Source organism: Pleurodeles waltl, chromosome 4_2 (genome assembly GCF_031143425.1).
Source record: "Pleurodeles waltl isolate 20211129_DDA chromosome 4_2, aPleWal1.hap1.20221129, whole genome shotgun sequence".
In the NCBI taxonomy this organism is placed as follows: Eukaryota; Metazoa; Chordata; class Amphibia; order Caudata; family Salamandridae; genus Pleurodeles; species Pleurodeles waltl.
Window position 1 is genome coordinate 186,253,980 of NC_090443.1, and position 12,827 is coordinate 186,266,806.

General features: G+C 42.3%; 1 protein-coding gene across 1 annotated transcript in view; it reads left to right on the forward strand.

Moving 5' to 3' along the window:
* The window catches only part of LOC138293833 (lactoperoxidase-like), an 814,295-nt gene that overhangs the window by 507,047 nt on the left and 294,421 nt on the right, over nucleotides 1-12,827 (forward strand). Inside the window, exon 8 of the mRNA XM_069233150.1 lies at nucleotides 7,050-7,223. Coding sequence (XP_069089251.1) covers nucleotides 7,050-7,223 — 174 coding nt within the window. The remainder of the gene's footprint in view (nucleotides 1-7,049; nucleotides 7,224-12,827) is intronic.

The following is a 12,827-nucleotide window of genomic DNA, read 5'->3' on the forward strand; positions in this document are numbered from 1 at the left end:
CCGTGTGGATTCGTGGGTCGTAATGGCATGGGCGTATTTCTGTTGGCGTGACGGTGGAGGTTTGGTCATCTCCAGTTTATCGCTGCCCGCCGATGTGGCGGGCTGCAGTGGAGGACGGATTTTTGGAGGTTTGGCCGTTGTGGGTCAGAATGACCGTGGCGGTTGACCGCGGCCGCGGCGGTGTTATGGCGGTTTTATGACCGGCGGTAAGGGCATTTTACCGCCGAGGTCAGAATCACCCCCAGTATAAGCAGTCTCCATTCCCATTCCAGGTTCTGTGGGCGAACCACCATAGGCTTCGATGGAGTATCCTAAAGCACGGGATAGAGGATGCTAAAGATGCTGAAAGATGCTGAGGATGCGGATCAGGTTACAGGGTCTTTCCTTGGGCTATTTCTCAGTCCATGGTCACATTGGGGCATCTTCGATCAGAGAGGTTTATGGCCCTCACAGTCTGGATGAAGTCTAGCCAAAAATCAGTTGCCACTGATATACTGATCACTGGTTACAGCCAAGCAGGTGGTTCCCTTTAACTGATGGTCACCTCTGTCTTAGGTGACCAAACTGCACTCCAACAACTCTCCTGGGTCCAGCACACTCAGAAGCAACTTTTGAGGTTCAGAACTTGGTCTCCCAGGCTGCACTTTTGTGGTTAGAGGTGGTCAGGCATTCTTGGAAGCCAACTTGCCAAGGCAGGTGTCTTCAGCTTTTGTGGCCCTGTAGTTGCAACAGGAAGTCAGCCAATTAAGTTTTGGAGCCACGTCTTCTGTCTGATGGTTCGGGTGGCAATTATTCCTTGAGCAGGGTGCCACAATCACAGCCCTCTCTTTACTAGCCCAACGATCAGCAGATGCAGTCAGCCTTGGTGCAGCCTCTTTTTTTGGGGACCAGGGAACTGAAGGGCGGTCCTTCATCAGTCTATTTTTTAGTACAGATGTGATCTGAGGGTCTGGTTTTCAGAGGTGCCACTTTTATGCTGTAGTTGGGCCCTGGGGGATGTGGCGACTACTAGCCAATGATACCAGGTCCCCTCCTGCCTAGTGATTACTTTCTGTGAAGTGTGGCATCCTGCTAGCCCAGAATGTACTATTCTTCTCACTCGTAAAATGGAAGAACCCTTCCCCTGGCATGGGGCGCTGTGGCGCTCCCTAGCCCACTCCAGGTATGGTCTAGCCATATTTTAATGCCAATATGTTTCAGCCATCTAGAAAAGCATGTATGGGACTATGGCCTTCTTCAGGGCTCCTATACACCCTAACTTATTAGTTCTCTGCCTGACATTTGGGGAACAAGTAGGAGTATCAGAAGGCATTTCCTCCTGACAAATTCATGATAAGAGAGAGATACATCCCTGATCTAACTAAAAATACTCTGAAGCTACCCATTTGTTAGGGTGTTGACCAAACGTCCTTAGGTAATGAAAGGTATGAGACCATTAGGCCCTTATGATTGTTGCACAGAATTAATGCATAGACAGGCAGGGAGTTTAGGCACCCGGAAGAAGGGCACAGACCCACACAGACTTTTTGAAATGGCTAAAACATGTTGCCATACAAATATGGCTAGTTAAGTAATTGAATATCATCGTAGGCCCAGCATATTTCTTTTAATCATACTAAAGGTACCCAACACTAAAGAAAAATCCTTTGGTTTAGCTATAGGTGTTCTTAACTTTTATCTGGATCCCTGCAAATAATCCAGCAAGCATTTATTTAAGAACTCCCAGCAATAGTTGATTCCATTGAGGTGATATTTACCTACTGAAGTGTCAGGAACCGCCAATGATGAAGCATGCCACAATGAGTTGTGGGTGAGGTGTCTTTCCCCAAATATTTTGCATTCCTGTAGCTTTATTAGAATAACCTCTCACATAACCTAGGCATCTTTAGTGATTTCTCATGAATCTTTTGATACCTTGAAATATTAGATTTAGTATTTTCATCCAGAAGTTAGCACTGCTGAGTTGTCAGCGTGTAACTCTGTTCCCGCCAATGGGACTACTAGCCTTTCTACAGTCAAAATGACAATGCTAGTTTTTCACTGTTAGATCATGTAAAATTAATAGAAAAAATGTCCAACTTTTTAGAGTCGAGCCTGTGAGTGCATGCGCTACTGCCTGCATCTCGCTTGAGAGCCTGCCCGTTGCTTACGATTTGTCACTTAATGGTAACTCTTCTTTGTTGCCTCCTCATTGAACAGAGAAGACTGAAACGTTACTTCCATTCCTTGCTGTGGAGCAGGGGGCCTAGCACAGATTGAGTCGACTTATTTAGTACCCATCCGCTGCCCGTGATATAATTGAGGTACTATTTATTCCCCCCTCGCATTTCTCCCTGCCAAGTCTGGTGCGTCCTCTCTTAAAGATGTCACTGCAGCTGCTATATCCTTCAGATGTGTTCTGTGCTCCACACACCAGACAGACCGTGTTTGCATTAGGTAATTAAATTTAGTATGCAATATACAGAATGGACCTTTACAGTAGCTTTCGACTTCTGTCCTGTCCTGTGCACTTCTTGCCGTGATAACAATGCTGGAAAACAAACAGCATCCTGTCCAGACTTCACAGAGCTATGCCTGCCTGCTACATCAACCGTTGGCCCTGACATCTAGAGTCACCCTCCCCTCCTAGGCAACTTCTGCACAGCACAGAGTACACTTCAGCTTTGAAACCCCTGGTTGTGTAACACATTTATGATGACATCGTAAAACATCTGCTTCTTGTATAAACAAGACCAAGCCACATATCCGAAAGACTACTTACTTCACTGTTTTACACCCAAGGCGATGAAACTTTTTCGCGAGGTTCCTGCCTGCAGTTGCAGAAATGTTGCAATAGATTTAAACACATGCTTCAATGCCCAAAGACAACTTTAAGCAACCAGTTAAAAAGTGCATCTTTTTAAATGGTCTCAAGGCATTGATAGTTCTTCATGTGGCATTTTCTTTTGATCCATCCTGAAGAAAGGGATCCTAAGTTATGGCTTCTCTCCACTGTTCCATTGTACTCTAGCCTCATACCGAGCTCTGGATGTTGTCTATTTCATCTTAAGGACAAGGCATTGAGAGTACAGTGCATCTTTCATTTTTTTATGTGTTTGGTGGGAGGACTTTCGTTGTGTGGGTTGAGCACAGCAGCTGCTGCACAACTTGTCTGAAAGTATTTTAAAAAGTGCAATGACTCGGACAGCATTATCAAATATCCTAGCTCTTTAATTTTCTTTACTTTCAGACATGTTGGACAGTGGCTGCGCTGCTGTGCAACATGGCTAAACAAAAATTTACAAAGTCAATAGAGCTCGAATAGGCAAGATCTGTTGGCTTTACCAATGCTTGAGAATATAACGCACACTGCCTTTAGGGCTCAGTAGTACTGGTTTAGGGGTGACTTAAAAATATTAGAAAGGAAGGTTTGGGTTTTGCCATTACTTTAAATAGCAGAGTCGAGTTAGCAGTCAAATCAGCTCTGTCAGCCAGTTAGGGCAGGTTGGGAGTCATACTTTGCTTCAACTCAGTTGTGGTGGCACAATAAGTACTGCAGTCCAGGAGATACACTTTAACCTACAGGACCTGGGTACCCCTTGTACCATATATGAGGGATTTATCAGAAAGTTATATTTATATCAATTGTGAGTGAACCAATTAGACATACATTTTTTAAGGGTTACAGCAATGCCACTGAGGTCTATTTGGTAGGGTTCAGTTGACCTTCAGGGTCAAAAAAACAGCAGCATCAGTCCAAAATCTTGGGGGTGATCATGCAAAAAGAGGCATATCCTCACAATTTACAACTGGTTCGGGACCTTTTTGTCTATAGCATCTTTAGAAGTGTAGGTTGTGAATAGCAATGGTCTTACTCTTGAAGGCGAATGTTTGCATTAACATGTGCCTCCCTAATCCCCTTATTTCACCCTCCATAAAAACCTCCTTAATCTTAATCATCCCTAATCCCCTCACATGTTATTGTAAATATCCCTCATTTTCAAACCTTCTTCCTCACACATTTACTCCTTAATCATGGGTTTACATGTGCAGAGATCTCTGCCGCTTTGTTGGAGATCTCTGCATGAAAATTATCAGAGACGGAGATGTGGAGGTCTCAGCATGTAAATTTGTGATCATCATTTTATAGTACTACTAAAACAGCACCCTGAAAAATTTGGTTTGTGAATCAGGCTCGCAGTGTGTGTGGATGTATAATGAGTGGATAGATGAATGAATGAGTGACCAAATGATTGAACAATGAATGGGCTATTGAGTCTGTGGTTCGATTGTTGAATCAATAATTTCATGGATGAACCAATGAAAGGGATGTGATGACATGCACAAATGGATGCCTGGATGATGGAGTGACTAAGTGCATAGATGAATAAAGACTTGTCCCACCAATCTTATAGACTAAGACTCCAGCAGCTTATTTGTAACTGCAGTGATGGAATGGTCCAAGCTATACAATATCATTGCTGATGATTACTAGAGAGTTGGTTGTTGGCTTTTAGGACTCTGCGCACTATAGCACTGCTAACCAGTGCTAAAGTGAGTATGCTCTCACCTTGAAACATGCTAAAAGTGGCCTATGCCTGATTTGCACGTTTAATGTACTGTAAGTCCCTAGTATAAGATAGTGAATGTACTCAGGACCTGTCCATTAAATGCTACTAGTGGGCATGCAGCACTCAATGTGCCACTCACTAAAGTAGCACTTTAAAACATGTCTCGGGCCATTACAGCCTATAGTGCAATTTTAAGCTGCCATTTTCACCTGGCAGAATTAACCTTTTGTTAGGCCTAAGCCTTTCTTTTTAATACTTATACGTCAACCCTAGGATAGGCCCTAAAAGCCCATAGGGAAGGGTGCATGTAATTACAATGCAAATGCTGGACATGTGGGTTTAGGTTTTACATGTCCTGGTAGTGAAAAACTCCTAAAGCCATTTTTCACAGCTATAAGACCTATCGCTCCTATTGACTAACAATCGGTTACCGTATTACATTTATTGAGTGATAACTTTGGTTTGGAAGCAGATAGAGATATGCTTTTGAGACTCAAGTTAATTATAATTTTAAATCATTTTAATGATACAATAGGATTTCAAGTCACAGTTCTGAAAATGCTACTTTTGGAAAGTTGGCATTGTCTTGTCCTAACCAGGCAAATCATCACACATCTTATTGTTTCCTCCTTTTGAGGGTGCTAAGAAAAATTGCTCTGCTCCTACCTCTGTCAGCCCAGCCCATAGTGATTCAGTAACTCTTCTTAATCATCTTAACTACTGTAACTTTCATTTTTTTATGGGTGCCTTACAGGGCATACAGAATACACTCTATTGTATTCAAAAGATGGCAGCCAAGTTGGCTTTTGGCTTGCCTTCGCATGCCTTATCCTCTCCTACTCTGTGTATGTTACATTGGCTGCCAGTGGCCAAAAGGATTACTTTTAAATCTTTATGCATTTCCCATTGCACCATATATAATTTTTCCCACTCTGCTTGAGGAAAAGATTCAATACCAATGTCCCAGTACCAATATTCATTCTCTGGATGCTTTTTTCTTTCAGTTCCCAAATTTCAGCACACTTGTCTAGACACAATGGCCTTCTCTGTGGTGGTGGCAAGACTACTTCCCATACTTGGGAGTAATATTGACTCTACCAGCTCCTGGACCTTCTCCTCTCATCGAAGAAACAACGTTTCTCACAACCCCTTTCTTACATATGGTGCTGATATCCGGGGATACCGTGATGTGGGAAGTCTCCAAGTGGAGAAAAAAAACTTTTTGTTGATGCTTCCTTGATCTTCCACTGACCAGCCCACACTATTTTGTCCAAGAAGAGCTAGGGCTAGATTATGTTAAGGATCATATTAAACTCGCTCCTTTGCTACTGTGGATCTCAATTTGGTGCAGTGTCAATGAACATAACTTCCTGAAATGGAGGCATAATAGAAGACGGTTTATCTTCTGAACACAGCCTTAAAAGTACCTGGCTCTACTATATTAAATCTGTAATGGCAGAGCTTGGCAACCCGTCTTTATCTACATCACCATGTATAATGTATGCTAAGGATAAAACCTGGATCAAGCAGTCCTTTAAGGACGCTAGGCTGTCGGCTAGAGAACCTGTCGACTTACAGAAACCACTTATTAGAGTCCACAGTGATTCAAACATCCATGGGCTTGGAACCATATCTGGGCACAGTAATACATTTATGGAAGTCATTGCTCCTTACCGATTTCAGATTTGACACCGCGACTCCTTTCTTTGTCGATTTATAGTTTTTATGTAAAGTAATTTTTAATTAAGAAAAGGGAATTCCCTTGTTAGTGTGATTCCTGTATTAAATGTCTTAACGTTCGGTGTAACTTAATGCAGTGCTTGAAATGGAAAAATTAAAGTGCCGGTACTCTGTGCCAGAGTACCTGCTTGTTCCTGAGAAGTGCCGGTACTCTCCTATTACGTTTTTCTTGAAATGTGCCGGTACTCTCCCTCTCAAAATAAAAAAGTGCCTGTACTCAGTACCGGACAGTACCGGCCCATTTAAAGCACTGACTTAATGGAACATCACAACTGAGCTCATTATTATTTGAAAATGAAATTTTCATGACCATGTACTAATTGGTTTTGTATGTGTAAATTTTAACTGCATGGATGCACTGTGTTCTTTTGCATCTTTTTTATCTGTATTATTCCTGCGCTGTGTTATTATGTATTAATAGTTAAGTAAAGTTGATAATGATATTGATAATGATGATGATGACGATGATGAGAACTGTGGTGATAAGTGTGAACCCACAATATGGTAACAGAAGATTTTTTCCAACTCCTAGAATCGAGTTAAAACATAGAAATGTTGGTCTTTGTTTTTTCTAATGTTCCACTGTTCCCTCAGTGTTATTCCCTCGTACTCATGGCATTATAATTAGCGTGTGAATATAAACAAGAAATATTCAGCCCTAAGATGACTCCCCGGTATTGTGAGGGGTTTTGCAGGCTGTCTTTCACTGCTCATATTGTCAGGTTGCCAAGTGATGCAAGCTCTGTCTTTTCATTGCAGGAGGCTTTGACCCCATCCTACGTGGTCTCCTGGTTAATGAAGCAAAGCTGATGAAGCAAGATAGTATGGTGTCTGATGAGGTCCGGGAACGACTCTTTGCACCAAATGACTCTGCCCCAGGACTGGACTTGGCAGCCTTTGACCTGCAGAGGAGCAGAGATCATGGTCATCCAAGTAATTAATGTTTTTTTATCATCACAGCTAACTCAGAATACAGCACAACATTCCCAGATGAAATTACCGGGGCGTAGGGAATGAGCTCGTTAGGGGCTGGTGCCTCTCTCTATAGCCCAATTGCAGCTTCCATGAGCCGTGGTGCTTTTCTCAATCAAGATAAGACTAGAACATAATAGAGCAGTGCAAATGATCTGGTGATAGGCTGACTGAACGCTTTTCCACAACGTCAGCTTGGTGAATTTTCAAAAGTCCAAGAATGCGAAAAGAATTGGCTGAATTGCTGGTACAGCTCACCTGACATTACTGGCTGAAGTATTTAAGCCTCGTAGCCTTTACAATCCCAAGTTGTAAAAGCTACCAGGCTTAAACAAGGCTTAAGACCTGGCACAGCCCTGTCAGGTTTCCCAGGTCCATTCATGATGTGCTGCTCCAGTTATGTTTTTTTTTATTTCTGAGGCAGGTAGACTTGTTTACTTCATTATAAAACAGGACTACACGTTCCAGAGTTCAAATAAAAATCCTGGACTAGAGCAACACCTCACACATGGATCTGGGAAATCTGGCAGCTATGCATGGCTACTGCACCAGTCCAATGCACTCATAAAACAGAGAGAAATAGACAGGTGTAGAGCAAAGATTTCACAAAGAAAACAAGCACTAGTAAGGAAAATATTGCCCTTGAAAAATTAATTGCCAACCTATTGGCTTTCCCAATGCTCGTTTGCTTTGGCATAGGAAAAAAAAACCAAACCATAGACAATGTTTGCCGGTGCTTGCTTGTTTGTTGTGCTCTCACGATGCACACCAAAGCAGCAATCCTTGAATGTGTTTTCTTTGACAGTACACTATTTCAAGATGACCAGAGTGGTGTGTTAGTATATCACAAGGATAGATATTCACTGGAGGCTGTTTTGGAATGTATTTTCTTTTAGAAATCACCATTGCCTCCTCATCAATTCCTCGTCCTATTCCTTACTACATGCAGTTCGTGAGGCAAGTTTTCACCACTACCACACCTACCAAGCACACTCTAAGTGAAAACAAAATAGAAGCTCCACCCTCCTTTACTATTAAAGGGAGACAAGGGTAAACACATCCTGACATACCAAGCCTCCACAGCCACACTTTAAATGACAAAAAGAGAGGGAACGTAAGTAATGGGATGATGAATTAGGAATCGGAGTAATGAAGATTACCAGTAAATTATCCCAACATTACAAAATGGCTGCTGTGACATGCAGCTACATCATGACGTCACAATGCATGCGCACATTACAGCAGTCTTTTAGGAATGTTTTTTTTTAAAGTAAGCAGCACATTTCTAGATGATCCTTCTTAGTTCATGCATACGCATCATGACACACCAGCAACCATTTTCTTATTTATGTTATGGTTAATTGTCTGTTTGAAGACGGTTGACACCATTTTTGAATGATAAAATTGATCACAGAAAACTAAGAATGAGATTGCAAAAATAAAGGATCAAGATGCTCAGTAGGAGAATGCACCTCCCAAGGCTATCAAAAATGAAAAGGAGGGGAGAGACAGGGTATTAACGGTGAAGAGCAAGGAGCCAAGCAAGAGTGTGGTGCAACTATGCCCAGAAGAAAAATAGAAAGCAGGAGGGAAGGACTACAAGGGCAACAGTGAGGATCAAGCAGCCTGACAACAGTGTGCAATCCCAAGCCCTCTCAAACAAAATAAGGAAAGATGGAAGTGTTAGCGCATCTGGTCCTTAGTAAGTAAACTTACAAGGGGACGCTTATAGGTCGATGAATCTTTTGGATCGCATGGAGTCTCCTAGTTAAGCGGTAGACCAATGAAACCATCAATAGCACTATAATCAATGTCATACATTAATGAAAAACTTATCTAATAAGAAATACCATCACTCTCAAACAGGTTAATTGTTTTTATTCGCTATTAGTTACAATTTCAAATTCATTGTTAATCAAACTTTATTAATCATCACAAGATAATGTTCACCAAAATAATCTCAAAGTACAACATAAGTCACCGAATCTTTAAACCATTTATAGAGTAATTCAGCAATGCAATTTAGTCAGTCAGTTGTCACCGTCAAAGTCACCCTTGTGAGCCTACCTAACCCAGATTAGCATCAGCATGTGGGTCTTCATGCGAAAACAATTTAGACAAAAACATTCATTTGGAAAAATCTATCTAAGGGAGAAAAACATTTAAAACAGCGCAGTTGGTACCTAGAAGAAAAAGCACGCATTAGTCAGTCACATTGTTATAGCTACCTATCCAAGATAGATCAGCAACGAGTCAGTCTTCGTCTCCAAGTCATCAGTCATCAGCAAAGTATCAGGCTCACAGAGAGTAAGCCCAATTATCAGCACTTCGGACAGCGTCTCCTGACGTCATCAACTTTCGCCTCTCCACTCTAAATTTCCTTCCCTTGTCATGACTTTTTATTAGGGTCTCTCAGTCCATCCCACTAATTGCTAATTGGTCAACCTTATCATAAGTTATGACTCTAACCTATAGTTTTTGTTTACCACATGTACACGTCTATTCAGGCTTCAAGTTCCATTGGTTTGATTGGTTCTTCTGTTGATGAAAACATCATCCGGCTCTTCAGGTAACAAAATTGTTGCTCACAGTCTTTTAGTCAGTGCTTCCATTGTTCAAGTCTTGAGAAAGTACATTTAGCCTACACTACACATAATTGTATACATTTGTCCTCATCATCTCCTGTCCACTGGAACATTTGCAAAATTTTCAAGCAGAGCTTTCTGAACTCTGTACAGTTCAAGGTCATTTTCTGCAGTTCCAGTCCTCAGCAGCTTTGTCGCGTCTCCACGTTAAGCAGGCAAAGCCCAGCAAAAACTAGGCCTCCAGTATGGCTAAGTTAAGAACACGAATTAATATAAAACATAGGTTATACATTCAAATATGACATATTAATAAGTTTTTAATGAATATTTTCATTATATAGCATCTTGTTAACACACATGGTGACTGCTCCCCGTGGGCACATTATACTTATACACGTTATTTTTCAAATATTAGCTTTCTATATCGAGTTTTCTCATTAGTATTCATACGCAAATCATTAGAAATTTCTCATATTAGCATATCTGCTCCAACAGTCCCTCCTCTGATGACTAAATATGTCATCACACCTTTCCCTTGTCAATCATTTTACAAATTGCTTTCAGCTACGTTTTGATTTTTCCTCCTTATAGTTTCCCTATAGATTCTTCTCCTTGGTTGCTTTTCCCTCCTCTGATCATTTTTGGCCCTTTTTAATTTTATTTTCTGCCATAATTTACATGCCCCCCATAAGCCTAATATGACAATAATCACAATTAATATTCCTTGGACAATTTTCCACGATATCCCACCCCAAGTGTGACTAAACCAATTTCCGACAGTAACAACTCTATTTCCAACCTTTTCCCAAACTCCTGGTTCCTTCAATTCTTTCAAATCCTTACTTGCATTAGTTAAATTAGTAAGTAGATCTTTTTTCTCTTTCTCGTTCTCAGGAATATACAAACAACAGTGCCTTGCATTAATCATTTTACAGACTCATCCGTCCTTCGCTAAAGGCTTCGTTCACTTCTAAAGGCTTTCTAAAGCAAGCCTACTTTGAAGCGTCATAGCTCTATCCACAGCTAGTTCAGTGTTTAGTAAAAGTATGGCTCCTGTAAAGTTAGTTAGCATATTATCCACAATAGTAGACAGTTTTCGTATCTTATTTACATTTAATATAACTCCAACAGAAGGAATTATTGCTCCAAAAATATCCCCTACGATTGCAGAAGCTGTTTCTCTCTTTTGTCTCATCTGAAATAATTTTGTCATTTTCGGTATCCTTTTCAGATCATCTATTTGATAAATCTTAGGAAAAACTATTCCCAAGTAACATGTCCCATACCATCCTCTAGGAAGACGGTAATAAGCATTAAGTGTAGGAGGCTGGACTGGTTTGTAGTGAGTACCAAGGGGTACTTACACCTTGCACCAGGCCCAGGTATCCCTTATTAGTGTATAGGGGTGTCTAGCAGCTTAGGCTGATAGAAAAGGTAGCTTAGCAGAGCAGCTTAGGCTGAACTAGGAGACGAGTGAAGCTCCTACAGTACCACCAGTGCCATATGCACAATATCATAAGAAAACACAATACACACATATACTAAAAATAAATGTACTTTATTTTTATGACAATATGCCAAAGTATCTCAGTGAGTACCCTCAGTATGAGGATAGCAAATATACACAAGATATATGGACACAATACCAAAAGATGCAGTAATAGCAATAGAAAACAGTGCAAACAATGTATAGTCACAATAGAATGCAATGGGGGCACACAGGGATAGGGACAACACAAACCATATACTCTAGAAGTGGAATGCGAACCACGAATGGACCCCAAACCTATGTGACCTTGTAGAGGGTCGCTGGGACTGTAAGAAAACAGTGAGGGTTAGAAAAATAGCCCACCCCAAGACCCTGAAAAGTGGGTGCAAAGTGCACCTAAGTTCCCCAAAGAGCACAGAAGTCGTGATAGGGGAATTCTGCAGGAAAGACCAACACCAGCAATGCAACAACAATGGATTTCCAGATGAGGGTACCTGTGGAACAAGGGGACCAAGTCCAAAAGTCACGATCAAGTCGGGAGTGGGCAGATGCCCAGGAAATGCCAGCTGTGGGTGCAAAGAAGCTGCCACCGGATGGTAGAAGCTGAGGATTCTGCAAGAACGACAAGGGCTAGAAACTTCCCCTTTGGAGGATGGATGTCCCACGTCGTGAAGAGTCGTGCAGAAGTATTTTCCAGCAGAAAGACCGCAAACAAGCCTTGCTAGCTGCAAAGCTTGCGGTTAGGGTTTTTGGATGCTGCTGTGGCCCAGGAGGGACCAGGATGTCGCCAATTGCGTGAGGGGACAGAGGGGGCGTCCAGCAAGACAAGGGGCCCTCTCAGAAGCAAGCAGCACCCACAGAAGTGCCGGAACTGGCACTACGAAGTGGAGTGAAACGGTGCTCACCCGAAGTTACACAAGACAGTCCCACTCCGCCGGAGGACAACTCAGGAGGTTGTGCAATGCAGGTTAGAGTGCCGTGGATCCAGGCTTGGCTATGCACAAAGGAAATCTTTGTGGAGTGCACAGGAGCCGGAGTAGCTGCAAAACACGTGGTTCCCAGCACTGCAGTCTAGCGTGGGGAGGCAAGGACTTACCTCCACCAAACTTGGACTGAAGAGTCACTGGACTGTGGGAGTCACTTGGACAGAGTTGCTGAGTTCAAGGGACCTCGCTCGTCATGCTGAGAGGAGACCCAGAGGACCGGTGATGCAGTTCTTTGGTGCCTGCGGTTGCAGGGGGAAGATTCAGTCGACCCACGGGAGATTTCTTCGGAGCTTCTAGTGCAGAGAGGAGGCAGACTACCCCCACAGCATGCACCACCAAGAAAACAGTCGAGAAGGCGGCAGGATCAGTGTTACAAGGTCGCAGTAGTCATCTTTGCTACTTTGTTGCAGTTTTGCAGGCTTCCAGCGCAGTCAGCAGTCGATTCCTTGGCAGAAGGTGAAGAGAGAGATGCAGAGGAACTCTGATGAGCTCTTGCATTCGTTAT